General features: G+C 46.6%; 1 protein-coding gene across 3 annotated transcripts; it reads right to left on the bottom strand.

Moving 5' to 3' along the window:
- Positions 1-628: 628 nt before the first annotated feature.
- Positions 629-24,827, bottom strand: PHOSPHO1 (phosphoethanolamine/phosphocholine phosphatase 1). 3 transcript variants are annotated; one of them, XM_053265671.1, is made up of 3 exons: positions 24,496-24,827; positions 7,347-7,459; positions 629-5,448 (listed from the first exon to the last, which is right to left on the bottom strand). In XM_053265671.1, exons 2-3 carry the CDS (start codon positions 7,389-7,391, stop codon positions 4,687-4,689), a joined length of 807 nt encoding a protein of 268 aa, XP_053121646.1. In that variant the 5' UTR covers positions 7,392-7,459; positions 24,496-24,827; the 3' UTR covers positions 629-4,686. The 3 variants fall into 3 exon arrangements, with proteins under 3 accessions (XP_053121646.1, XP_053121648.1, XP_053121647.1); XM_053265673.1 differs by lacking the exons at positions 7,347-7,459; positions 24,496-24,827 and adding an exon at positions 11,821-11,935; XM_053265672.1 differs by lacking the exons at positions 7,347-7,459; positions 24,496-24,827 and adding an exon at positions 7,059-7,323.
- Positions 24,828-26,649: the final 1,822 nt, after the last annotated feature.

Raw genomic sequence — 26,649 nt, 5'->3', positions numbered from 1 at the left:
ACACAGAGCAGGTGCAACCCATGCCTTTCCAAGAGACTTGTGCAAGAAACTCCCCAGTAGATTGTGGCCCGGGTTCCATGCAGTGAGTCAGTTGCTGCAGGTGGCAGACGATTGGAGCACCAGCAAGGAGGCAAGATGCCCTTCACCCACCCCCACCCCATCGCTTTAAGAAAAACAGAGAGTCTGGGAGGTCAGAGTTCACCTATGGCCCAGTCTTCAGGGGTACCCAAACCCATCAGCCAGTACACTTTGCCTTATGCAAAAGGAGGACAATCTGAAGGACACATATTCCCACACCAATTCTCTGCCACTTGATTCATTCTTTTGGAGAGGGTCAGGAGACAATGTCAGAAGGATTTCCAATGGCAAGGGATTTTGCACTGGCTGGGAAGCTACTTTATGAGAAAGGAGGTAGCGGCCCCTGTGACAAGTGGTGGTAGGGAGAATAGGAGGGGCAATCCCAAATACTGTTACCAAGGCAGAGCAGAATTCAAACACGTCATGTAGCAGGAGAACTCTGGTAGCTGTGGGGACAAAACTGGTAGCCATGGAGACGAGTTGAAAACGCAGAGGCCGAGCATGCCATTTCTGCTAAATACCCACACAGTATATGAAATGCAACTCAAAGTTAGAATTACTTGCTGGATCTTTGTTTTGCTTACAAAAGAGTTTCCATGGCTTTTAAGTTCCAAAGGGAATGGACAAAACAAAGACAAAAGGCAAAAGAGGCAAACAGCAAAAAAAAGGAGCATTGCAGAGAAAACTGAATACATACATTGGATCAAGAAACACAGACACAGGTAGACAGCCTGGTTATGAAATCTGGAATGGAGAAGCAGACCGCAGTTGAAGGACAAAGGCATCCAGGTAGTTTCTGGGGAAGCAACTGGAGATTGAGACAGGAGGCTGCAGTCCAATAAAATGAAGATTTTTGCAGGAGCTATGGTGCACCCACAGTAATGCCTTTAGGTGCAATCTGCTGCAGATCATGGGGCACAATTAACATCATACCCCATGACCCATCACCCATGGTTGCAATTTAGCACACTTCCACGTGGTGGTGTGAAACGTTGGCTCTTATGGAGGATACAAAAAACTTTCCCAAATCTGGTCTGGTTGAATGTTTTGCATGGTCCCTCTTGCCAGTCTTTGTCCTGCCCCTTTTCAGCCATCACTAAAACATTTGGGCAGATCATCCTCTCTTCCCAGAGAACTGGAGTTTGGTTAAGGGTCTAGGGATTTCTAACAGAATGCTCAGCACCCTCAGCAAACTACAATTCCCAAGATACTTTGGGAGAAACCACAGCAGGAAACCTGGTATAAAACCAATATCAATATTTAGCAGAGATCAACCCTTTAAAAAATTATAGATCATGAAGTGGCAACATGGCACTTGTTCAACAAGTGCCATGTTGAACAGCTTGAGAAAGAGTTCTGTTGATTTCAGATGATGAGCCTAAGCCAGACATTCAAATATTTCATGTTCCTGTCCGTTCCACCCCCATCCCCCACCCCCAATTTACTGGGGAGGAAGGAGGTTCAATCACACAAAATGAGTAGGGAAAATTAAATCGGCAATGAATGTGCAAAGATTAGTACAAGGTCAGCAAGGGACAAAAGTGCAATGAAATGTAGCAAGAACACGTCAATATTCTGCACAGTCTGACTTTGGCAGTAGGAAGCCACAAGGACTGCTATGCATATAAGAAGCAGCAATGGAAACCATGGATGTAGCGAGATGCAAGTGCCCGTACACTTAGTCCATGAGACTAACTGGCCATTACCGTCTCCAGGGACAGATGCCCATAGTGATTTTTGGCAGTCTACACCCCCAGAGATGGAAAATAGGCGACAGCATTGTTTAGGGTAAAATTGCAGGTACTTTGGCACAGAAAAAAAGGGTTAGGATCAGGGTAAGGGCAATTGTATGCTCTCCATGGCGTAATCTTTGGAGGACATTCCTGCCAATTTTCAGTTTTCTAGTCCTATGACATTGAACACATTTTGTAGTAGTTTTTTGTGTTTTTAAAACTTTTAAAGACCACTGCACATTTAAACACTGCAGGCCAGATGGTCAGGACAATAAAAGCATGACAACACACAGAGCTGAAAGTACTGCAGTACTATCACCTATTTTCCTTCTCTAGATGTCAAGAACTCAAGTTAGACCTTGTCGAAAACCACAATGAACATTTGTCCCTCCAGGTGGTACTGACTACCCCTGTACAAACTGTTTTAAGGAGATTTGCAACATTTTGCCTCTGCCACATCTCCAGGGCTGTCTTATTTGCACAGTAGTCTCGGCAGCTTCCTACCACTGAGGATAGACTGTGCAGAATGTTGGCCACTAATCTGACAACACCATTAAAACTGACCAGTTCTTGCCCCAAGCAGCTGTGCCCAATTAGAATCATGAGCTTTCTTTTTCCTGCCTGGAAATACTAGCACCCCTACTTTTCTCCCCATTTAGAACAATAAAAGAAGATTATGTCATGTTAATGGATGGGGCAGGTCTTGAGACTGCAGGGAGAAGACTTATTGTAACATCTGCTCAGCTGTGACTAGTTAAATGCTTGGAGCCTTAGGTGATGAGAGCGTGAAAGGGATCAAGGATAAGGAGATTGTAGCAAAGCTGAATTGAGTTCTTTGCATCTGGCTTCATGGCGGAGGATACTGACCACATACCCACTCTGGAACTGAGCTTCTCAGGCTTGGAGGCTGAAGAAGTGGACCAGTTTGAGGCAACAAGAGAGGATGTTCTAAAACAGCCTTGAAAAACTAAAAAAAAAAAGCCAGGGGCAGATGCATCCACCCAAGAGATTGTAAGGAACTCAAATGTGAAATTGCTGACCCCCTAGCAGAAACATGTAACTTGTCCCTACAGTTAGGCTCTATACCAGAGGGCTGGAAAGTAGCTAATGTGACTCTGATTTTCAAAAAGGGATCCAGGAAACTACCGTCCAGTTAGCTTAACTTCTGTGCTGGGTAAATTGATGGAAAGCATATTTAAGGACAAAATTGTCAAACATAGAAGAACAGGCCTTACTGAAGGATGGCTTCCGCAAGGGCAAGTTTTGCTTCACGGACCTTTTGGAGTTCTTTGAGAGTGTCAACAGGCATGCAGATAAAGGTGATCCAATTGACACAGTATACTTGGACTTCCAAAAAGTTTTTGACAGAGTTCCTTACCAAAGGCTCTTGAGTAAACTTAGTAGTCATGGGCTAATGGGACAGGCTCAATTGTGGATTGGTAACTGGTTGAAGGACAGGAAACAGAGGGTAGGAATAAATGGACAGTTTTCACAATGGAGGAAAGTAAGAAGTGAGGTCCCCCAGGGATCTGTACTGGGATCAGTGCTCTTTAACTTATTCATAAGTGATCTAGAAATTGGGGTAAGCAGGGAAGTGGCCAAATTTGCAGATGACACTAGGGTAGTGAAATCCAAAACAGATCTCTCCAAACTGGGTGAGTGGGCCACAAAATGGCAAATGCGCTTCAATCTAAGCAAGTGTAAAGAGATGCATGTTGGGGCAAACACTCCAACTTCACATATACACTGATGGGGTCTGAGCTGTCAGTGACTGACCAGGAGAGAGAATTTGGGATTATGGTGGACAGCTCGTTGAAAGTGTCAACTCAGTGTGCAGCAGCTGTGAAAAAGGCCAGTTTCATGCTAGGGATCACTAGGAAGGGGACTGAAAATAAAAATGTTAATATTAAAATGCCCTTAAACAAATCTATAGTGCAGCCACATATGGAGTACTGTGTACAGTTCTGGTCACCCTATCTTAAGGAGGACACAGTAGAACTGGAAAAGATGCAGAAGAGGGTAACCAAAATGATCAGGGGTGTGGAGCACCTTCCTTATAAGGCAAGGCTACAGCATCTGGGGCTTTTTAGTTTGGAAAAGAGGTTACTACAGGGAGTCATGATAGAGGTGTATAAAATTATGCATGGGGTAGAGAAAGTGGATAGAGAGAAATGTTTCTTCTTTTCTCACAACACTAGAACCAGGGGTCATCCCATAAAATTGATGACCAGGAAATTTAGGACCGACAAAAGGAAGTACTTTTTCACACATAATCTATGGAAGTCTCTGCTATGGGATGTGGTGACCACTAGCTTGGATGCATTTAAACAGGGCTTAGACAAATTCATGGAGGACCGGTCTATCCATGGCTACTAGTCTGCTGGCTATAAGCCGCCTCCAGCCTTAGAGGCAAGATGCCTCTGATTACCAGTTGCAGGGGAGCAACAGCAGGAGAGAGCGCATGCCCTCACTTCTTGCCTGTGGCTTGATGCAGCAGGGCTGTTCTTATGGCTGGCCACAGAAACATTGCCCATAGGCCTTCTGAGAACCAGACCAAGAAGAAATAGTTTAGTGACTTTGGGGAATGCAAAAGCAGTTGAAAAAAAATAAGAACAAAAAAATTAAATGGCCAATCACCCACCCATCCTTCCTTGAGTGGATTTCCTAACTGCATAGAGAGCCCTTATCTCGAGACCAATGGAAAGGAAATCCAGAGACAGAGGTTTTGAGTGTCAAGAGGGAGAAAACTCAAGAGTGTCTGAGCTGAGCATGAGAGAGAGAGAGAGAGGTGCTGTTAATAATTCAAAGATTCTCTTTCCAAAACTGCTCGTTTGCTGGATCAAGAGCAGCGGCTTCTTCCACCACATTCTCCTGCTCAACATTTCTTCTTGAGAACTTCTTGGAGGTAGCTGCAAACTTCTACAGCCGAGTCCCAAGGGACTACAGCGGCCTGATAGGCCCCCGGTTGATTTTTTTCCATCTCCAAGGTCAGTTGGTGCATCGGATAGCCTTTTCTCGGAAACGCAACATCAGTTGCCTTCATAGCCACAGATGGGCAGAAGTCATTGGCTCCATCTCCGATGTAGAAGACCCTCTCGAATCTGGCTCCTTCCTGAGCTCTCTCCGCCAGGTATTCCGTCAGGATCTTGCGTTTGCACATGTTGGCTGGGCACCGGGGGCAACTGTGTGAGTGATAAGGACCTAGGGTGAAGTAACCCCTTTTGTCAAAGCTAGAAGGGTTGCTGAAGATTTTGCGGAAGAGGGAGTAAGCCCTGGCAGCCTTCAAGGCACACTCAATCCCAAACATGTTGGCATCGGAGATGAGGATGATCTCAAAGAGGTCCTGCTGTTTGGAGAGGAACTGGAAGAGATCACGCATGCCCGGAGAGAGCGGGATCTTTTCATAGATCGCTTTGAAATCCGTCATCTTCACCCCTTGATCTCCCATGTACTTCAGGACCCCCTGCATGTAATCGTTGTAGAAACCCTCCCGGTAGGTTTGGCGGATGGACTCCGGGAGCTGCTTCCCAGGAAGGGCGTGGATGATGGAGTCATCGCTGTTCTCATTGACGATGGTTTCATCAAAGTCAAAAATGAGGAGGTATTTGGGGGGCTGAGTGGCAGCCATGTTCCCATCCTGCAACAGACATAAGACCCATTAATGGAGGCTGCTTGTATGTGCACCGATGCATTTCCATTCATTAGAGTCTGTTTCATGCTCTCTACAACAGGCATATACATGCTCTACATGTTACATGCTCTACAGGGCCTTTCTCCTGGTGAGGGAACCAAGCGTGAGGGAATAAGTGGCAACATGCACACGCTACTGGGTCTACAGAGACCTAATTGGGCATTTTAGCTCTGCAAATTGCTCTCTCTGATTCCAGCTTTGCTTCCTTTCCTCATTTCTACCCTAACTGGCTCTGGGAACTGCAGAAGGGTTTCTGGGGAATCCGAAAGGGCAGATCAAGCTTACAAAAGCATATGCATGAAGCCAGACATTCCCAGCAGACTCCTTTTCATATGTGGAGATTTTTGTGCAAACTGGAAGCTCTGTTTTGCCCTAGACAAAGCAAAACGTTCATAATAATTCTTGGAAATAACTGAAGCCAGCCAATAATTGAATAAGCAAATAACTTGCTTATTTTGGTCTAGTCATATGAAGCAGACTGCTAGGGTTGTGGGGGTGGAGGAAAGCTAAAATAGCACTGGCAAGTTAGGGGAATCCTACTCAGTGACTGCAGGTCCTCTCCAGGTTGCCTCTGGTCCCTGATGGGGGATGCAGGCACAGCTCAGTGGCAGAGCATCTGTTCAGCATGCAGAAGGTCCCAGGTCCAACCCCTGGCAGCATCTCCAGGTAGGCCTGGGAAAGACCCCTGTCTAAGAGTCTGGAGAGCTGCTGCTAGTCAGTGTAGGCACTACTGAGACAGATGGACCAATAGTCCGACTTCATGATGGCAGCTTCCTATGTCCCTGTCTGGTGAAGCAGAGCAGACATCCCTGCCTTTTCAACGCTTGCATTTGCAAAGGACTAGTGGCTTTGGATTCTTTAGCATACTTGTAGACATGGAAGAATGCAACAGAGTCTGCCATTCACAGTACAGCCATGCACTAGTTTCCACGGACCATGCAATATTTTTCACCTCTCTGCCTTGAATATCGGTGACCGGCTTTCCATTTTCTTATGGAAACCCCACCGTGATGACAAATGCCTAATGAGCTGAGAGGGGAGCAAAGCTGGGAATGCAGCAATCTCAAGTGAGCCACTTAGATAAATCGTTGCCGCCGACCTGCCTTTTTGGGCATCCTTCAAGCTTTGCTGGGACCATAATCTTTTCCTCATATATCTTCAACTCTGCCCATAAGAGGCTTAGCCTGCCAGTAAAGGGGATCAGGGCTTGCGTCTCTTAATCTCAGTTGTGTACTTTAGCGAGCAAGGCGATTACTGCCCTTGAAACTTCCATGCCCCTGTCCCAAAAGGACAGCGATGTGACAGCCGAGAACTTCAGGATGCCCTGAAGATCTGAAATATGCACATCTCTGTTTATCATGACCGCCCCTCTGCATGCACAGGGTGGTGCAGAAGTGGCCATCCTGAGATGTTTAGCTTTGAATTAAATAATAATAAAGGGACTAGTCCTCATTATTATGAAGCTACTAGGAGCACTGGCAAAACCTTTCAGCGTTTTGTCTTTTACTTTCTCCCACACCATTTCCAGTCATGCACCTTTTACCTCACTCACTTACCTGCACTTCTGCCACCACACTCCCTTACACAGATTCAGCCTGCCAATCAGAAATGAGGAGTGCCAACCAATGAGGAGAGAGAGAGGTGTGGCCTAGAGATTGCAGGTGGTAGAGGCAAAGCAGGTAAGCGAACAGCTGACAATAGTACTGAAAGTATTGGGGCTTTGGCCCTTTAGCCTATGGAGGCATAAGCTTGAACCTGATTGGACCCCACCGTGTGGGTGCAATCAATAATTGTGAGATCTTCACTTCCTTTCAACTATCCTGTTTTCTGAGAATCATGCTCACCTTCAGAAAGCATCGCAGCCCGATACCCTCGAAGCACCTTTTCATCTTCAGTGCTTTAGTGGCTAACTCGGTGCATCCCCCAGTGCTGACACCCACTCTGCATGAGGCCTTTGCTGCCAATGAAATCATAAATCACAACTTTTGTGAACAATACTTTGCTGAGCCCAGCCTGTTCCTTCAGTTCCTTTCCTATGTGCAGGGGGAAACCCGACATTCTGCCCCAACATTTCCTCCCAGATAGCTCCGCTAACTGCTGTAGAATTCTTATCATTCATACATCAAGACTCCCCTAGATGCTAGACCAAGCATCACCCACTCCAAACAGAACTTCCATATAAAATACTTGCTTATTTTCTACATCTTGTTAGCACGTGATTGCTAGGTCCAGAAAAATCTCGACGTAAAGTGGAACAGGTGAGAATTTGAATGCTCCTGAACCTTCAGTGGAGAGAACGCACCAGACCTGGTTTCTCCATCACTGGCGCACTGTGAAACACTGGCGATATCCTGCCTTCTATGTATCCCTCAAGAGGAGTAGTACATTCAGGATTCAAACCTGGCAAGCCCTAGATTGGGGAGGGCTTCTTTCAAGGCAAAGAGATAGTGATCCATTCCCATCCCAATTTGTCCTCTGTTTGACTGCTTCCAGGTGGTCATCAGATGCTGCAGCAACCACCAACTCAAACTTGGTGCTTTCCCTTCTGGATGTCTTTCCTTCAAGGTCTCCCACTCAGTCTTCTTGCTTCTGGGATGAACCACTGCCCTCCCCAACTTAGAACCCTAACAGTTATTGGCTGATGCACAGGTTTTATTGGCCATCCATAGGTTGCCATAAAGCGGTTGACATGATTGGCAACTCTGGGCCACGCTGCCCTCAGGGACCCAGCCCTGCAAGCGTAAAGGGCATTTGGAGGGAGAGGAGAGAAGCAAAAAACCACCCATCTCCCCTTGGCTTTGCAACGTGCCATCATTGAAGGGCTCCTGGAAGCGCCCTGTGGGCTTGTAGCCCTTCCCTACAGTGACTTGTGGGTGTGCAGCAAGTTGGCCATTATTAACGTTTTTACCTCTGAGCTCAGGGTGGCATACAGGATTCCCCGTGGCTTTTGGCCCAAACACCACTCTGTGAGGTGGGTTAGGCCGAGTGTGTGTATTTGGTCCAAAAACACCCAGTGAGCTCCCTTTCTAAGTGGGGGTTTGAATGTGGGTCTCCTAGTCCCTAACCACTACACCAGGCTAGCTCTCATTGTCTTAGGAGGTGGCAGATGCTTGTATTGCTCATGCCCAGAAGAGAACACATAAGTGGAGCCCACTTATACTCTTCCATGGTAACTTCTCAAAGCTAGAGAAGGGACCTGAACCCAAGTTCGTAAGGATTCAAACAAATGTTATTTTGTCAAAGAGAAGCAGGTCACGTAGCTAGAAATCCTGAAGGTGATGCTCGAAAGGATCTGGGATGCTGCAGGACTGCACATTATGCAGCATCAAGTCAAATGTGGCAGCTAGGATCACATGCATGCACAATTTGTTTTCAGCCATAAACTCATGGAGGTGTGTGCGCGTCTCAGCAGGAGGACAAGTCTTCTCGCTACACTCTACTGGCCTCTTGTGGTCAGAAAGTGTAAAGGTGCAAAAAGACAGATGAATCCGAATTCACTGCCTCTGAGGAACGATCACTAGTCCATGAAAGCTCAAGCTATTAAAGTTGCCACAAGTCTCTTTGCTGTTTCCAATCATCTCTGAGAGGAAATAAATGCTACACAGAATCTTAAGAATGCATACAAGCATACCCCCAAATTAGCAGTTATTTCGGAGAGTGGAAGCAGCTCAGCTTTCTCCTGCCTTTGCTGTGGCAAAGACAAATATACAGTACGGACTAGGGATATTCATTTAAATGAAATACTGAGCAGAGAGGCACTTTTTAAAAGTGGTGATTCTCTTTATTCAGCAGGGGGAGAGCAACTGGCCCTATCCACACCCAGCACAGCATCCCTCCAGTATCTGTTGCTGGTGTCTATCTCATGTTTCTTTTTTAGATTGTGGGGACACGGAGCCATTTTATTTATCTGTTTATATACCAGTGGCATCTGGTGGGTCACCGTGTGAAACAGGATGCTGGACTAGATGGGCCTTGGGCCTGATCCAGCAGGGCTGTTCTTATGTTATCTATAAAAACCGCTTTGGGGACTTCTGTTGGAAAGCGGTATATAAATATTTGCCATATTTGTAAATATGTACTTTTTTCAAAGGAATATCATATGCTAAGAATTGTAAAACTACTCTAGGAATGGATTGGGTTAGTGAGACAAGTCAGCCATTTGGTGCTGTGTGCACAACTAGTAACTACTGCAGTCAGACAGGATGGCTTTCCCCAAGCCTGAAGGATAATAGGAGAGCTAAAGTAGCGTGTGCTTCCACAGCAGCTGGGCGACACACACGATGTGTGTCTGTACACACCCAAGCTTCCGTACAGAGCACCCCGAGATGTGCAAACTACATGGCGTCCACGTGCAGCTTGACCATTTACATGGCTGACTTTGGGAATTCTGAACGGAGTACTTGTGTATATAAAACATCCCATCACACACATGAGACAAAGCAATGCTGGAAAGACAGTCCAGTGCTGCATTTGTAACTGCCTCCTTCTCCTTCCAGTGAGGCTACATTAATGTGAGAGATTCAGCATCATACAGAAGGCCCACCAAATTAAACTGATTTACAGATCCCAATAGGAACGTAGGAGAGACAGCGTGGTGTAGTGGTTAGAGTGCTGACTTGGACTGGGGAGACCCGAGTTCAAATCCCCATTCAGCCATGATACTTGCTGGGTGACTCTGAGCCAGTCACTTCTCTCTCAGCACAACCTACTTCACAGGGTTGTTGTGAGGAGAAACTTAAGTATGTTGTACACCGCTCTGGGCTCCTTGGAGGAAGAACGGGATATAAAATGAATGAATGAATGAATGAATATAAAACATAGGAAGCTGCCTTCTACCAAGTCAGATCATTGGTCCATCTAGCTCAGCATTGTCTGCTGGTAGCGGCTCTCCCAAGGCTTCAGGCAGGATTCTTTCCCAGCCTTACCTGGAGATGCCAGGGATTGAATCTGGAGCCTTCTGCATACTAAGTAGCTGCTCTGCTACTGAGCCTATAGCTTCGTCGCCTAAGGGGAATATCTGACAGCACTCGCATGCAGTCACCCATCCAAATGCAAATCAAGGCAGACCCGGCACAGGAACAATTCATGCTAACTACCCACAAGACCACCACCTAATGGCACAGTGCGGAAATGACTTGATTAGCAAGCAGGAGGTTGCCGGATGATTCCCGCTGGTATGTTTCCCAGATTATGGGCCAGTCACTTCTCTCTCAGCCTAACCTATGTTTCCTATGGGAAACACCTATATTGGGCAGCAGCGATACCACTGTGCAGGAGATGTCAATGGTAAACCCCTCCTGTATTCTACCAAAAACAACCACAGGGCTCTGTGGGCGCCAGGAGTTGACATCGACTCAACGGCACACTTTTTACCTTTACCCACAAGATCAGTGCTCCTACCTAACAGATCACCCAGGTGGAGGGGTGTTCACAATATAGTGGAAATATAGTGTTCACAAGGGTGGAAATATTTCAAAGTGAGGCAGCAATTGCAGGATACAAGCCTAAATTGTGGCACTGCTCTGAAAGCTTCCAGCCTGAAGAGCAGTGTATTACATTTCTGGCAATAAATAATGTGGCTCCGAAGAATGAGTCGGGCGACAAGATATTTGTCCTGAGCACCAGCTTAATGTGAGAACAGTTAAGGTGGATTGTGTGTCCACCCTGCTGATGCCAATGACAGCAGCTAGATTCTGCTCTGCAAGGAAAGGCTTGCAGCCTCGAAGTTCTGGCCACGGCCGCAGTGTGAAGATCAAGGCATGTCCTAAAGCAGCCGATCTGACCGCGGTGAAGGGAGGCGGACTCCCATGAATGCCTGGAGTTTGTGTCATCCTCTCTCCTTCCACCTCCTTGCAGGTACAGAAAAATCAGAACTGCTGCCTTAAGAACAGCACGGCTGCTGGGGTAGACCAGTGGGAACCCTGCTCCAGCAGATGGCGAAGTTCGAACACCAGGAACGGCTGGAGTGTTTCCCCGTCTCACAGGATGTTCTCTGTCCTAGGCTGCCCCCGACTTGGCAAGCACAAGGCAGAGCATGTGGGATGGGCCGAGTCAGCAATGCCACATGCGACCAATTAAACACAGCGATACGTGGCACTGCAGGCAAGGATTTTTCTTCTTTTTTGAAGAAAAAAATCTTGGGGACAACTTGACCTGGCCCAATTTCTGGGATGGGCTATACCACACACAGCCGCCTATTTCTGTCAATTATCTTCCTACAAAAGCAGGGCAAACTGCAAAGACAGGTCCAATTATCTCCACATCCCATTCATGCTGGCAAGCTGGAGCAGAGCTGCAAAGAACAAAAGGAGCGGGCACCTGAGGCAAGCTTTTGAGAGCACCCCCGGAGTCTAGCAAACTGGACTTGGGTCTAGATTCCACTCCCGGTCACCTCTGCCACAGGTTCCCCTGCCTAGCCTTGGCCAAGTCATCCTCTGCCTTGCCCTTCCAAAAAAGTCTCTTTAGCAGCCTGCTGCATGTGACCACTGCAAGGGGAAACAGAATAAAGATTTTAAGGCTCTTCTGCGCTTATGTAGCTTCCGACTGCGTCTGTCAACACACTAAGTAAATAAAGATGTTGATGGATGCGTCTAGGCCAGGCCTGCTCAATTTCGGCCCTCCTGTAGATGTTGGCCTACAACTCCCATAATTCCCAGCTATTGGCTGCTATGGCTAGGGATTATGGGAGTTGTAGTCCAAAAACAGCTGGGGGGCCAAAGTTGAGCAGGCCTGGTCTAGGCTATATGTATAAGGCCAGAAACTATCGAAAGTGTGCAGCTAAGTTAACATCCCCCTACTGTTGCTCTTAAGAGATTAGCAAAATACCCATGGTCTTTACAAGTGGGGTATCTACGGGGGGTTGAGGTAGTGAAGGGACCCTTGGGAGAGGCAGCGCATCTCACATTCTGCGCGCACACACAAATCACACAACCCTAAAACCATCCCATTCAGTAAGAGCAGGCTACCCAGCAGGAGTGCTGCCCTCCACACAACAGCAACCCCACGCTCAGTGCAGATGATTTCCTAATAAGAGGAACCTTTTACCATGGTGATTCTCTTTATTTAGCAGGGGGGGAGTAACTGGCCCTATCCACCCCCAGCACAGTACCTCCAGTGACTGTTGCTGGTGTCTATCTTATGTTTCTTTTTAGGTTGTGAGCCCTTTGGGGACAGGGAGCCATCTTATTTATGTATTATTTCTCTGTGTAAACCACTCTGAGGCATTTTTGGAAGGGCGGTATAGAAATCAAATTAATAATAATAAATAATAAAGCAAACCAGCAGCACTGAGCTTTTGCCTAGAGGAGTGAATCGCAACGACTGTATTCACTTTTATGGGGGCAATAAAAGGGCTGTACTCACGGATACTGCAGTGTGTGAAAACCTTCCCTCTAGCCCTGTTGACTCTGCCTATCAAGAATCACCTCTTCCTACCAGAGTAGCCTCTTCATAGGCAGAAAGCAACATTGCCCCCCCCCCATTTATTTGCCCCAAAAGAGTATGATGCCATGTTTGGAGACTGGGATGGGATGACAAAGAACCAGCATTTAAATAGGCAGGAAGTGCATTTGTATAGTGCTTTTGAGTGCCCAAAGTGCATTGCATATATTATCCTGCTGCAATCTTTACAGTCCTATAAGACAGTGTTTCCCAACCTTCCTCATCTTGAGGGACACTTACATAAAAATCACCAGGACAACGCCCCCCCCGCCCCCACTCTTTTCGATTTAACCATTTGATTTAGCTCCCTTTCTCCCCAAGCCCAGCGCCATGCCCAGCCAGTGAATCATAGGGTGCTAAATCCCAAGTGTGTGGAGTCGAAGATCCTCCTACTTGGAACAGACGGTGCAGGCACAGGGCCATGAAAAAAGCCTGCTGGGAAAGCCTGCTGTAAGGTAAGCCGGTATTTCCCCTGCCACCATTTTTCAGATGGGGAGACAGAGAGGGGGGATGGATGGATGGATGCAGTGTTCTCTCTAACAGGGATTCCCAGATGTTGTTGACTACAACTCCCAGAATCCCCAGCCAAAGGCCACTGCAGCTGAGGATGCTGGGAGTTGTGGTGAACAACATCTGGGAATCCCTGTTAGAGGGAATAGTGGATGGATGGCATGCCTAAAGCCACCGAGTGCAGGAAAGAAGTGAAAGTCAAATTGGGGGCTTCCTACGTCATAGCTCAGTGTCTTAGCCAACACACCACACTAGAGTTTTATTTACCCCTGGATCACCCCTTGTGGCGCTCTCCAAGTGTGCATGCTCTTTTCCCAATAGGGCAGCTGTTGGTGTCCCAGCATCTTGTGAGCTTTGGGCTAATGGAAGCCTCTAGTTGGCATGCAACGCAGCCTTCCTCCCATGGCCCATGCCATTTCACCTGGAACGGCAAGAAAAGACGTGTAGCTCCATAGCAGCAGCATCATATGTGGGCCCAACATTCTCCTCTGTTAGAAACATCTCATGGCAGCCTTGACCAAAGTCCCGCCCCCTTTGCCCCAATTCCCTCATTAACAGGCAAGAGTGCTGCAAGCCAACCTCCAGGGAGCTGTAGACAGACTCCTGAGCAAAGGACCGACTTCACAAAGGACGTAATCAAAGTCAGTAATATCCAGGTTGCATGCAGAAGGAAGTGTAGCGAAAATAGGCCACCATGCAGCCACCACTCAAGGGCTTTTGAAGACCTCAAGAAGCTTGGATCCCATGGCACTGCCATTAGAGAGCAGGGCCTTGGGTCTTAGAGCCAGCCCAAAAATTCAGGAGTCGGACAATGGACACTCTGTGGCAGGGGAGAGGTGGGTAAAAGGGCTTCTTCCTTCCTTCCCTGCATATATACTTAGAACACAAGGAATAGGGCTGCCTGGGACAAATAGAGATTTCATTAAAATAATGCTACCTCTGAATATCCTAAACCTAGGCACCATAGTTAATAGCTCGTGTGGCAAGTTTTTTTTGTTTTTGTTTTTTAATAAAGTGGCCCCATCCTGGAAAATAGTGAAAATCACTGGTTGACTGCCATTCACTATAAGGAGGACTGAGCAGGACTCCTAGTGGTCACCAGGCAAATCTCAGCAGCTGAAATCTTTTTCCATTCCCAATAAAGCCGCCCCAAGCAGTAGTGCACTGAAGGCGTGGGGTATAAATAAACAAAACAAACACAAAACAATAAAATAATAATAATAATAATAATTATTATTATTATTATTATTATTGATGTTGATAAAAATGATAAAGCCACATAAAGCAATCTTTATCTTGCAATCATTATCTTGCCCTGCTAACTTGGCAAAGAGGCACCATTTACCATGGTGATTTTCTTTATTTAGCAGGGGGAGAGTAACTGGCCCTATCCACCCCCAGCACAGTACCTCCAGTGACTGTTGCTGGTGTCTATCTTATGTTTCTTTTAGATTGTGAGCCCTTTGGGGACAGGGTTCCATCTTATTTATTTATTATTTCTCTATGTAAACCGCCCTGAGCCATTTTTGGAAGGGCGGTATAGAAATCAAATTATTATTATTATCTTCCATTTGAGCTCAACAGTGTTTCTTCTAACAGGGATTCCCAGATGTTGACTACAACTCCCATAATCCCCAAGCAAAGGCTATTGCAGCTGGGGATACTAGGAGTTGTAGTCAACAGCTTCCGGGAATCCCTGTTAGAGGGAACACTGGAGCCCACCTCATCAAGACCTTCTGCTAAATCTTACTCACATTAAGATCTCTCTTAGAGACTCCACTCTGTGTGCCCACTCCTACCGGCATCAGCACTGTGGCCCTTCTTCCCTAAGGATATTATTATTATTATTTACACAGTCAGACAGGTGTTATTGGCTGGTTTGTTTTATCCAGACATCGAGTCCTTCCCAAGGACCTGGGATGGCTGGATTTTGTTATCAGTGTTCTTGCTGTTGTTATAGATATCGTCGCACAATATAGGCTGTTCCCAGTAAAGTTGCTTTTTGTAATTGGCTGATGGTGATTTCTGTGGCCCCTAAGGTGTTGAGGTGCTCTTCAAGGTCTTTTGGAACTGCACCCAGGGCATCAATTACCACTGGGATTATTTTGGTCTTTTTCTGCCACAGCCTTTCAATTTCAATTTGTAGATCTTTGTATTTGGTGATTTTTTCTATTTCTTTTTCTTCTATTCTGCTATCCCCTGGTATTGCTATGTCGATTATTTTCACTTGTTTTTCTTTCTTCTTGACTACAGTTATATCTGGTGTATTGTGTGGCAGATGTTTGTTATTATTATTATTCAATTTCTATACCGCCCTTCCAAAAATGGCTCAGGGCAGTTTACACAGAGGAATAATAAATAAATAAATAAATATGGCTCCCTGTCCCCAAAGGGCTCACAATCTCAAAAGAAACATAAGCCAAACACTAGCAACAGTCACTGGAGGTACTGTGCTGGGGGTGGACAGGGCCAGTTACTCTCCCCCTGCTAAATAAAGAGAATCACCACATTAAAAGGTGCCTCTCTGCCAAGTTAGCAGGGGTGGATGGTGGATATGCACTTCACTTACTCCCTGTTGCTTTTTGGGCTGCACTGTTCTAGTGTGCTTTGGGACTTCATGATACCTGGCATGAATTCATCTTAATGGCTGCTATTAATTCTCTTGGTGGTGTTCTGATGAATCGCTGTAGGTTATGTTGTAGCTTTCATATTTTAAATTTTTTTAAAAACAAAACAAGTAATTTGTCAGCGGCCTTGTGGCTTGTTTGAAAAAGGCTGAACACAAAATAAAATTGTGCAAGTTATACAAATCCCAGTTTTTCTTTTCTTTTCAAGGCACAGAGAGTACTACCAGCACTACACGCATTCTTCAGGACTGCTGTACAATAAGCACTAGGAACATATTGCTTTCTTACCTTCCAGGGGAGTCTTGCAGTCTTATTCTATAAAGAAGGCATTGCACAACACAGGATATTTTGAAAGCTTAAAACAGCTGCTGCCGGCTTCCTGTGCAGCACTTTCTGTGCCGTGGGTTATAGGTGCTCTCGCTAAAGCAGTCATTAATTTACAAGTGCCTTACTGCTGCATCAAGGGGGTACTCTTCCGCAAATGACAGCAAAAATAAACGAGCCTATCAGAAATGAAGATCAAGTTCATTTTGTAACATTATCCAAAGTCCAGATGACTTTGGACCAAAGGGGAAAAAGAGACCGAGGAGAGAACAAAAGCTTCCTTATTAGTCTTCATGGAAACATTCATTAAGAACACACAATGCTAAGAAGCGTCCCCTTTGCAGTAAGAGGCAGAACTGAGTCAATGTCCATAATGTTTCACCTCACTTAACCCATGATGAGCAACTTCTTGGCTTGCACCCAAAACCACCACTAAAATAAACATTAGTGAGCTGCTCTCTACAGCTCAGCTAAATCACACACACATTTGTCAAGTTTCGTATCCGAAACTGGGGAGTGGAATCAAACTTTTTTTTAAAAAACGCACAAAAGGGAGCTACAGACATGGAGTAGTACCTGGCAGAGAGGGACCAATTGAAGGAAGCAGAGATGAAATTTGTACACTAGGTTAGAGCCTGAAAAGACCCAATGCATTATTTAGTCCCAAGCCTGGATCTGAAGGGAGGACACCCTACACCTAAAGCATCCAACAGCTGGCTATCATTTTTTATAGCACTGGGAATAAGTCAAGGACATTACAGGTTATGTTCCTCACCAAACAGATTGGGAAATCCAACAAAATATTCCCACTTTACAGCTGTGACACGCCCGTGGCCACAGATTAAAGTCTATGGCCCAAGTGACATTTGAATTTGATTACAGGTTCCCCATATCCCATGATCTATTCATTTCCACTCATTTTGGAGCAGGAACTCTCAGCCAGGGTGAGGGCTGGCAGCCTGGGAATAAAGCTGAGTTCTTCCTTAGAATTCCTCCACGTGGCCCACATCATGCTATTGCTGATGTGAAGGAAAGGAAAGGAAAGGATAGAAGCATAGGGAGATGCCTTATATCGAATCAGAACATTGGTCCATCTAGCTCAGTACTGTCCCCACTGACTGGCAGTGGATCTCCATGCAAAGCAGTGGCTCTACCGCTGAGTTAAAAGCCCCGTCATCGAAGGGATCTTGCAGCAGATAGTGCTCACATGTATTCATCCATCCAAATGGAAACCAAGGTGAATCCTGCTTAGCAAAGGGGACAATTCATGCTTACTACCACAAGTTCCCATCTTGTCTCTAGGACGAAAGGAAGAGGAGAGCTAGTCTTGTGGTAAAGGTAAAGTGTGCCGTCAAGTCGGTTTCAACTCCTGGCACCCACAGAGCCATGTGGTTGTCTTTGGTAGAATACAGGAGGGGTTTACCATTGCCTCCTCCCACACAGTATGAGATGATGCCTTTCAGCATCTTCCTATATCGCTGCTTCAAGTCATTTCCCTGCTGCGCCATTAGGTGGTCTTGTGGTAGCAAGCATGACTTGTCCCCTTAAGCTAAGCAGGGTCTGCCCTGGTTGCATATGAAAGGGAGACTAGAATTGTTTGCACTGTAAGAAATTCCCCTTAGGGGATGGAGCCGCTCTGGGAAGAACGTCTACATTCCAAGTTCCCTCCCTGGCATCTCCAAGATAGGGCTGAGAGAGATTCCTGCCTGCAACCTTGGAGAAGCCGCTGCCAGTCTGTGAAGACAATACTGAGCTAGATGGACCAATGGTCTGACTCAGTATATAGCAGCTTCCTATGTTCCTGTGGGAACTTTAGGGGATGGGGCTGCTCCGGGAAGAGCTTCTGCATGCTTGCCTGCAGAAGGTTCCAAGTTCCCTCCCTGGCATCTCCAAGACAGGGCTGAGAGAGACTCCTGCCTGAAACCTTGGAGAAGCCGCTGCCAGCCTGAGTAGACAATACTGAGCTAGATGGACCAATGGTCTGACTCGGTAGAAGGCAGCTTCCTATGATCCTAAGACCACCTTGGGATTGTTTTAATGAAAGGCGGTATACAAATTTAACTATAAATAAATAAGACCAACTTTCCGCCCCACCAAAAATAGCAATGTTCTGCTATGTACTGCCAATGCAAACCGCTGGTTCCTAGGAGTGGCAGATGAAGCACTTTAGATTTCAAAATGCCTTCCTGGTAGAGCGTAAGAGGCCATCCACTCTAAGAGGCACAGTTGAGTCAAATGTGAAGGCGAAGTGTCACCTGCCCTTGCTTAATCTGCGATGAGCAACTAACTAGCTTGCAGTCAAAACACAGGCGACACATGAGGAAGCTGCTCTCTATAGCTCAGAACTAGGGAGGGGGAGAATCCTAAACTTTTAAAAAGGTTTTCAAAAGAAGAAGGAAGCTACAAGATGAATCGACAATTCTTTTGAGACACTGAGCACAAGACGACCAAAAAAGGCAGCAGTCTGCATATGGCAGATCCATCTGACCTTAAGCAGCCTTCTCTGGAGCAAGCAGACTGTTGCAAAGCTTCACCTTGCTAATTGCTCTTTGCCCAGAGATTCACCTAAAGGACAACTAGACCTTGGCAGTGTTGCGGGGTGGGGGGGTGGGGAGAAAAGAAAGTTGAGACAGCAAAGCAAGAGATAAGAACATTTGTCTTCCATTGATCACTTTGGCGATCCCTTCAAAAAGGTAGTCCAATTTGAAATGTTCAAAAATCAGACCGTCCTGTCATTACTCGATACAACCCATTCATATTGCATGATCCTTTTACTCTGTTCTGAGTAGAATGAACAGAGCTTACTTTCCACACCTTCCAACAGGGTGACTCTGACCTGGGACGCCCTCCCATGTGATGTGAATTTGGTTTGCAACGGACTGTAAATGCAAAAGTTATTTGAGGTGGACACGTGGACATGGTGCCCTTATAAGTCGTCTTCTCTTCAAAAAATAGGTTTAAAATGGGACTTTATCCACTAACATGACGTTTGTCAATAGGAGAGGGTTGCATGTGTGGAGGGTTTAATATTTTGAACACATGAAGGTTCCTTATTCTGAATCAGGCATCCATCTAGTGCAATGTCATCTACTCCGACTGGCAGTGACACTCCAGGGCCATCAACAGAGGCCTTTCCCATCATCTGCTACCAGATCCTATTCATTCATTCATCCATTCATTCAATTTCTATACTGCCCTTCCAAAAATGGCTCACTGGAGATGGCAGGAATTGAACTCAGATTGAACTAGCAATCTTCTGCTTGTTAGGTAAGCATTTCCCTGCTGCGCCATTAGGTGGCTTGAATAAGTGTACCTGTGTGGAAAAAAGAAATTCTCTCCTCACAAAACTAGCATGTCAGGTTCTAGCTAAACCTTCGCTCCAACATACTAGTTTTGTGTGTGGAGGAAACTTTGTATGGAGGAGCAATCCTGTTGAGGGCTATAGGCCACCCCTAGACTTGGAGGCAAGATGCCTCTAAATCCCAGTTGCTGGCGAGTAAGAGCAGGAGAGAGGGCATGTCCTCACCTCTTGCCTGTGGACTTCTCAGAGGCATCTAGTGGGCCACTGTGTGAAACAGGATGATGAACTGGATGGGCCAAGGTGCTGTTCTTATGTGAACCCCTCATCTGTAGTTTGACTTACAAGTGAGAAAGAGAATTAGGCCTAAGCACAAAACCATTTACAGTTCTTCTTTTTCTAACAATCCTGCGAGGTAGGACAAAAAGGAGCACTTTGCACACAGTCATGAGTATCTCCACAAAGCTGCAGTCTGAACTCAGGACTGTCAATGAAGGGATTGCTCAGCACAAAACTGGGAACAGGACTTGTTCTTAACACGCATCTGCTGCCATCCACTCTGTGTGTGTGTGTGAAGGAGAACAGTGACAGGCTTGGGAAAGGATATTTGCTTCAGAAAGGATTCAAAAAGGTATCCAAGTGGTGCCCAAATTTAGCTTTCACTGGTTGATTTTTCTTTGAAAGAGCTGGTGTAGTCTGAAATCCCTTTTTCCACAGATAAACACATGCCTTGTTTGATGGCAGCTGGTCTGTGGGAGTCCCCAGAAGGGAAAGAAACACACCCAAACACTTGACCCAGAAAAAGAGAGAAGCCCAAAGAAGAAGCAAGCAAGCAAGTAGGGAAATTAATAGGGAATGAAATAAAACTTTGTATGGAGAAGCCTGTATTTGTATTGGAAGGTCGTCTGCCCAGAAAAACAGCTTGCTTGTTTAGGGAGGATCTCCAGGATGCTATATTTGAAGGTGTCTAAACCACCATGTCAAAACACATCCTAAATTCAACACCATCCCTTTCTGCCAAAGTAGGCTAGGAAAACATGAGGGTAGCAAATTTGTATGGCAGTTTGTTGTGTGGAAAGAAAGCGAGGCGGAGGAAGGAAAATGGGATAGGATGTTCCAAGGACAAAGGGATGAGAAACTAGAGAGGCGATTGATTAAGGGGAAAGTTAAGCTGGGATACCAGAAAGGTGAGTAGAGGCTTAGGTGGTGCCCAGGAGGTAAGAGGAAAAAGCAAACAATTAGGGCAGCATGGGTGTGTATGTATGGAGAAGTGTGTGGCAGAGGATGCAAGCAAAACAGCATCCTGCTGTGTTTTAAATTTGATAATTGATAGCTACTTTGAGCATCCTGTAACTAGAATTGAAAGGCGAGTGTGTCTACGTGTAAAAATAAATATTGGGGGCTGAAAAAGTGAAGATTTGCACTTGGGTCCCCACCACCAGTAACCGCCAGGATCTTTTGCTAAGATCAAGATACAACTCATATTTAACCACATTCTATAACCTTACCCTCCAGTGACTGGTTAACACCTTTATCACAGACTGACATCTGACCCAACTGATCTAGGAGTATGTTTTTGGCAGCAAAAACCATTTCTTATGACCATGGCTATGGGTATTCCACAGGTGCACTCATCACTCAAACACAAGATCTGGTATTATTTGGCAAATAATTTAGTATTTTGATAATTTCAGCTTTCAGTAGCAAAAAAGCCCAAAACAACACACGTAAGATAGGTTTGAAAAGGCATGGACAATGATCAGTGATGTGGCCAGAGGGGATGGCTTGAACATCTTTTCTAATAGCCAGGGCTTCAGAGTCCTGTATAGACTGGCCTGAAATAGAATTGTGCAAAATAGGCAAATATGCAAAATAATTTGTATGGTGCACAGTATACACAAATAATCCTGCAGTTTTCTGGCAGAGAATTCAGATTTGGGAAGGAGAGGGTAGAGTACACTATTTCTTGCTTATGGTACAGGGACCAACTGGAAAAGAAGTTTCTACCTTTCCTATAATTCCTATTGCACTGTTAATCCTAACATATACCAATTCGAAAAGCCTTGGAAAAGAGCTGAGCTGGTCCCAGCTGAGAGGAGAACTGGTCTTGTAGTAGCAAGCATGAATTGTCCCCTTAGCTAAGCAGGGTGCACCCTGGTTGCATATGAATGGGAGACTAGAAGTGTGAGCACTGTAAGATATTCCCTTCAGGGGATGGAGCCGCTCTGGGAAGAGCATCTAGGCTCCAAGTTCTTTCCCTGGCATCTCCAAGATAGGGCTGAGAGAGATTCCTGCCTGCAACCTTGGAGAAGCCGCTGTCAGTCTGTGTAGACAAAAATGAGTGAGATGGACTTATGGTCTGACTCAGTATACGGCAGCTTCCTATGTTCCTTCCTGATGCTGTTGCTTCTGACAATGCCACCAAAAAGAACCTGCAGTTTCATTTAAATATCCTTTAGCATGGGTCTGAAACGTCCGTGGTTCAAATCTTTGTTCAGCTCATGGGCTTTAACAAGCCACCCTTTTAATCTCACTTTCCTAGTTATAAAACAGGAGTATCAGCAATACACAAGGCAGCTTTGGAAACCAGCAAGGTATGCATTGCCTTTTTTTTTTTTAAAGTGCCACTTTGAAACCAGTGCAGTCGAGTGTTGGACTATGCCCTGGAAGACCTGAGTGCAAATCCCCATTCAGCTATAAAACTCACTAGGTGACTCTGGGCCAGTCACTAACCTCACAGCCTAACCTACCTCACAGGGTTGTTGTGGGGATAAAAATAACCCTGTATACTGCTCTGCACTCCTTGGAGGGAGATATAAAAGTATTCCTCCTTGGAGGAAGAGCAGGATATAAAAGTAAAAACAAAACAAAAACAAAACAAAAGACACCACCACCTTGCTTCTGGCTGCATGCTTCCCAGCACACCAATGGGCATTGTGGCTTGCTTCCTTTGAGTACTCCTAAGCTCCTCTTCCCTCTGACACACTGCACAGTCAGACGCCTCAGCCCAAGTTTTGACAGCCATCTCACAATCCCACGACTTCTCAGATTCCTCTGGCCTGCATTGTTCACACTGGAAGTTCCCCATCTGACTACTCCAGATGACTGACAGACCAATCTGCTGAGCTGTTTCCCCAGCATCTCCTCCCAACCTCCAAGTTGCTAACAGTATCAGTTTCACCTCTTTGCTTCCTGAGCCTTTAAACTGCCATCTGTATTCTTTGCTCTCCTGCACGAGTGTCTCCACATCCTGGATTGCTGGCCTTACAAAACCTCCCAGAATCTGATTTGTCTCTCTCTAGTTTGATCCTCCCCCTGCACCGGCCACCCAAGGGGCTTTGATAAATGGGGAGAGGTCTCCCTCCAGGTCCTGTCCCCTCATTAGTGAGAGTTGCCCCCCTTTTACAAAAAGGCTGTTGGTGAGGGGAAGGATCAAGCATTCTAAATCTATGGAATTCAAGGCAGCATCCATAGGGTTCCCAGGTAGTTCCCCCATCCAGGCTTCAGCAAGGCTGATGCTGTGTCATGGTCCTGGACCATGGACTGGGACAGCTAGTGAAACCATACCTACTGTTCTCTTCCAGCACTTCTCAAAATGCTGTCACACTGCCTAGAGATGTACATATCACATGGTATAAAAACCATGATAGATAAATAAGTAGTGAGCCTCCCTCACCTCAAAAAATGGTCTAAGCCTTTTCCATTCCCAAGACAGAAAGCCAAGCCTGAAAAACCCATTCTTGAGTCCCCATGGGCAATCAAGTCCAAAGTCAAGTGGGGTTTCGTGAACTCACAACTCACTTTAAAAGATGCCAGCCAAGCAGTGGTGCTTGGGAGGAGAACTCACCTCCCTGCCCACCCACCCCCAACCCCAGCCAGCGCTCTGATTCCAGGGTGTCTAGACAACATTTGGAATGAGATCAAATCCTCACTGAGTTGTGAAGTTCACTGGCTGACCTAGGTACTCGCCTACTTTCAGCCTAACCCACCTCACAGGGCTGTTGTGAGGATAAAATGTGAGCGAGAGCAGGGTACACTCCCCTGATCCCCTTGGAGAAAGGGTGGGATAAAAATATCCTAAGTCGGGGTGGGGTGGCAACCTCAAGGCAACTCCTACAAGCATCCGCCTGCTCTAACGCTCTTCAGGCCAATGCCAAATGCTCTGGACACTGCAGTGCAAATGGCTAGTAACCACCTCACTGGGTCCTTGCCAGCTCCCTTTTCATCATCCCCATCCAGTGCGCTAACCCTTCTATAGGGAATTCTTCTCCCTCCCCAACAGATTAATCAGGTGCTTATAAATGTCAAAGTGCAGTGCTTTATAAGACTCAGACTGCAGGTTTTAATGGCTAGAATATAAACTCTACCCACGCCCCAATAGTCAAGTGTATGTTCAGCATCTTTGCACACGCGCACACACAAACACACAAAATTCTAGCCTATTATGCTCCAGAAAGCCAAATCCTCACTTTCTGGCCTGTGGTCCTCATTCCCACTCCTGCCCAGGAGACGAAGCTACCAGCTAGACCCTTCTCTCCCGCTCCCCAACTTCTCTGCTAGCCACCCCTCCCCCCGCCCCGACCCCAGATTCCCTTTGCTACTCAAGAGCACTTGGACTTGATCTCCCTCCCAACACCCCCCTGCCTCCTCCCCGCCTGCGCCTTAAGGGTCCTCTTCCAGCACCTTCTGCTCCCCCCTCCCCCCCGCCGCGCCTCCTGCGTCCCTTTTGCCCTTGGCTAATTCTGATCTCCCTCCTTCACCGCCCCCCTCCTCCGCCAAGTGCGGCAGACTCACGTGCGTTCTTGGATTGGATCTCGGTAGTACAAGCAGAGGGTGGGGTGGGGGAGCCTAGTTTCGGTTCAGACTTCAACTTTGCTCACTGCATGGCGCTTCTTGAGCTTCGGTCAATGGGGAAAAGCTCTCCCTCCCTCCCAGTCCAGCCCCCTTAGCAGTGAGACCAGGAGGGAGCTGTCCCCTTCTCCAAGGGAGGCGGCGGGGGGTGGGGGGGAGACCAAACAGGCCCGGGTTCTTGTCGCGTCTCCCCCCCGCACCCAGCCAGCCCCTGCTGCAGAGAAGCCCCGCGATTCCCGGTCTCTCGAAAGAGACGGAAACTAAGCCCGGCGCTTGCTACATAGGACACCCGCAGTCCCCTCACGTCACAAGGGGAGCAGCCAATAGGAACGGCTCCTGGGCACAGATCAAAAGGGGAGAGACCGCAACCGAGAAGGAACATCCATTACCCACCCCACCCCCGCCACCGTGCAGCTAGGGACGCTCCAAGAAGTCGGCCCTTTAACTTTGTCCCGTGGTGCTGCTGTTCTTTGCCCCGTTAACGGGGACATGCAAACAAATTAAGAGAGACGCAGCCGTTGCATCCGGGCGTGAAGGAAGATGCTCCTGATAAGATTGAGTTGAAGGCTGAATACAATGCTCGGCTATCTATAAGGAGGACTTTTATCCAAGTCCAATCACACTCGGGGCATGCGTGGGTGTTGCTTCAACAAGCGCCCACGCGGGCAGGTGTGTGTACATTTTGCGATTCTGTGGGAGCAAAAGAGCACAGAATGCAGAAATGGCAACAGAATTCTGCTTCCTGAGTTTTGTTTTGTTTTAAAAAGAAGTGTCTAGTTCATATGCTTACAAAGATATACGGGGAAGCATATGAGCAGCAACGTCTGCAAGAACCTCAAGGCTAGGGGAGGGGAACCAAAGATCCCCAGAAGTTGAGAGTGGGGTTTCAGTGTCCTGCATTACAATTTTCCTCCTCATGACAAGCAAAAAAAAGAGGGGAAAAAAAAGAGGCATATTCTTTTGGGCGGGGTGGGGAGAGCCTCAGTGACCTATGCAACGTTATATCCAAGCTAGACTACTACAAGACTCTCTCTGTGGGGCTGCAGCTTGGATGCTGCAATTAGCACAGAAAGCAGTGGGGAACAGACCAGTGTCCCATATTATACCCATACTGGCTCTGTGCTCACTTCCAGGCTGAATTCAAAGTGCTGGTTTGGGCCTTTAAAGTCCAACACAGTCTGGGATTAGGGTGTCTCAGGGACTGCCTACTTCCATATGACCCTGCCTGAGCAGAATTAGTGAATTAGTGGCAGGCCAAAGTGTAGGCCCTCTGATGCTGATTTGAGTTTTGTTTGGTGGACACCAAAGCTGGCCGTCTCTTCAGTGGCAGCGCCACACTTTTGGAATTCTTGCCCCAGGGAGTCATCATAGGCTTCCACTTTTGTGGTTTTTAAATGGAGTCAGACATTTGTGTTTCATAGGTATTTTAAACTTTGTTAGTGAAACTTGGTGCTTTTAACTGCTGCTTTTAGTACTGATTTGTTGTATTGTTATATTTTTTCATCAGGGAAAGGCAGGACAGACATTAAAATAAACGCATAAAGGCCACAGAACCGATCTCTTCTTGGCACAGAATTTTGACTGAATGGGCACAATTTTATTCTCTTTCGTGCAGAGTGCACAACACTACACACTGGTTGTTCTCACTGGTAATTAGGAGCAACACTTAAACAAGGGAGGGATAATAACTGTACCAGAGCAAGTTTTGCTGCAGAAGATCCCAGGTTCAATCCCCAGCATCTTCAGTTAGAGAACTGGGAACTGCCTCTGCCAGGGACCTTGGAAAGACCAGGCTAGACAGACCAGGCAGTAGGGTCTGACTCCATATACCTGCTTCATATAATCCAACACATAACAGAGGGATATCTGGCAAGCTCCAATGCAAACCAAACAGCTCCGCTCCTACAATAGGCTACACACACACACCCGCATGGTATTCCCTCTCCCACAGTGTGGCACATGCAATAAAGTTATGCAACATATAAAACAAACCTTGCTGGAAGGAACAAAAAACATCAAATTCATCTTTCTGCTGCAGCGTGGGACAATTCAGCACAGATCAACTCATGCAATTCAAGCCAGTGTGACACAGCACAT

This window comes from Hemicordylus capensis, chromosome 6 (genome assembly GCF_027244095.1).
Source record: "Hemicordylus capensis ecotype Gifberg chromosome 6, rHemCap1.1.pri, whole genome shotgun sequence".
Taxonomy (NCBI): domain Eukaryota; kingdom Metazoa; phylum Chordata; class Lepidosauria; order Squamata; family Cordylidae; genus Hemicordylus; species Hemicordylus capensis.
This window is presented reverse-complemented; position numbering and strand designations above follow the sequence as displayed.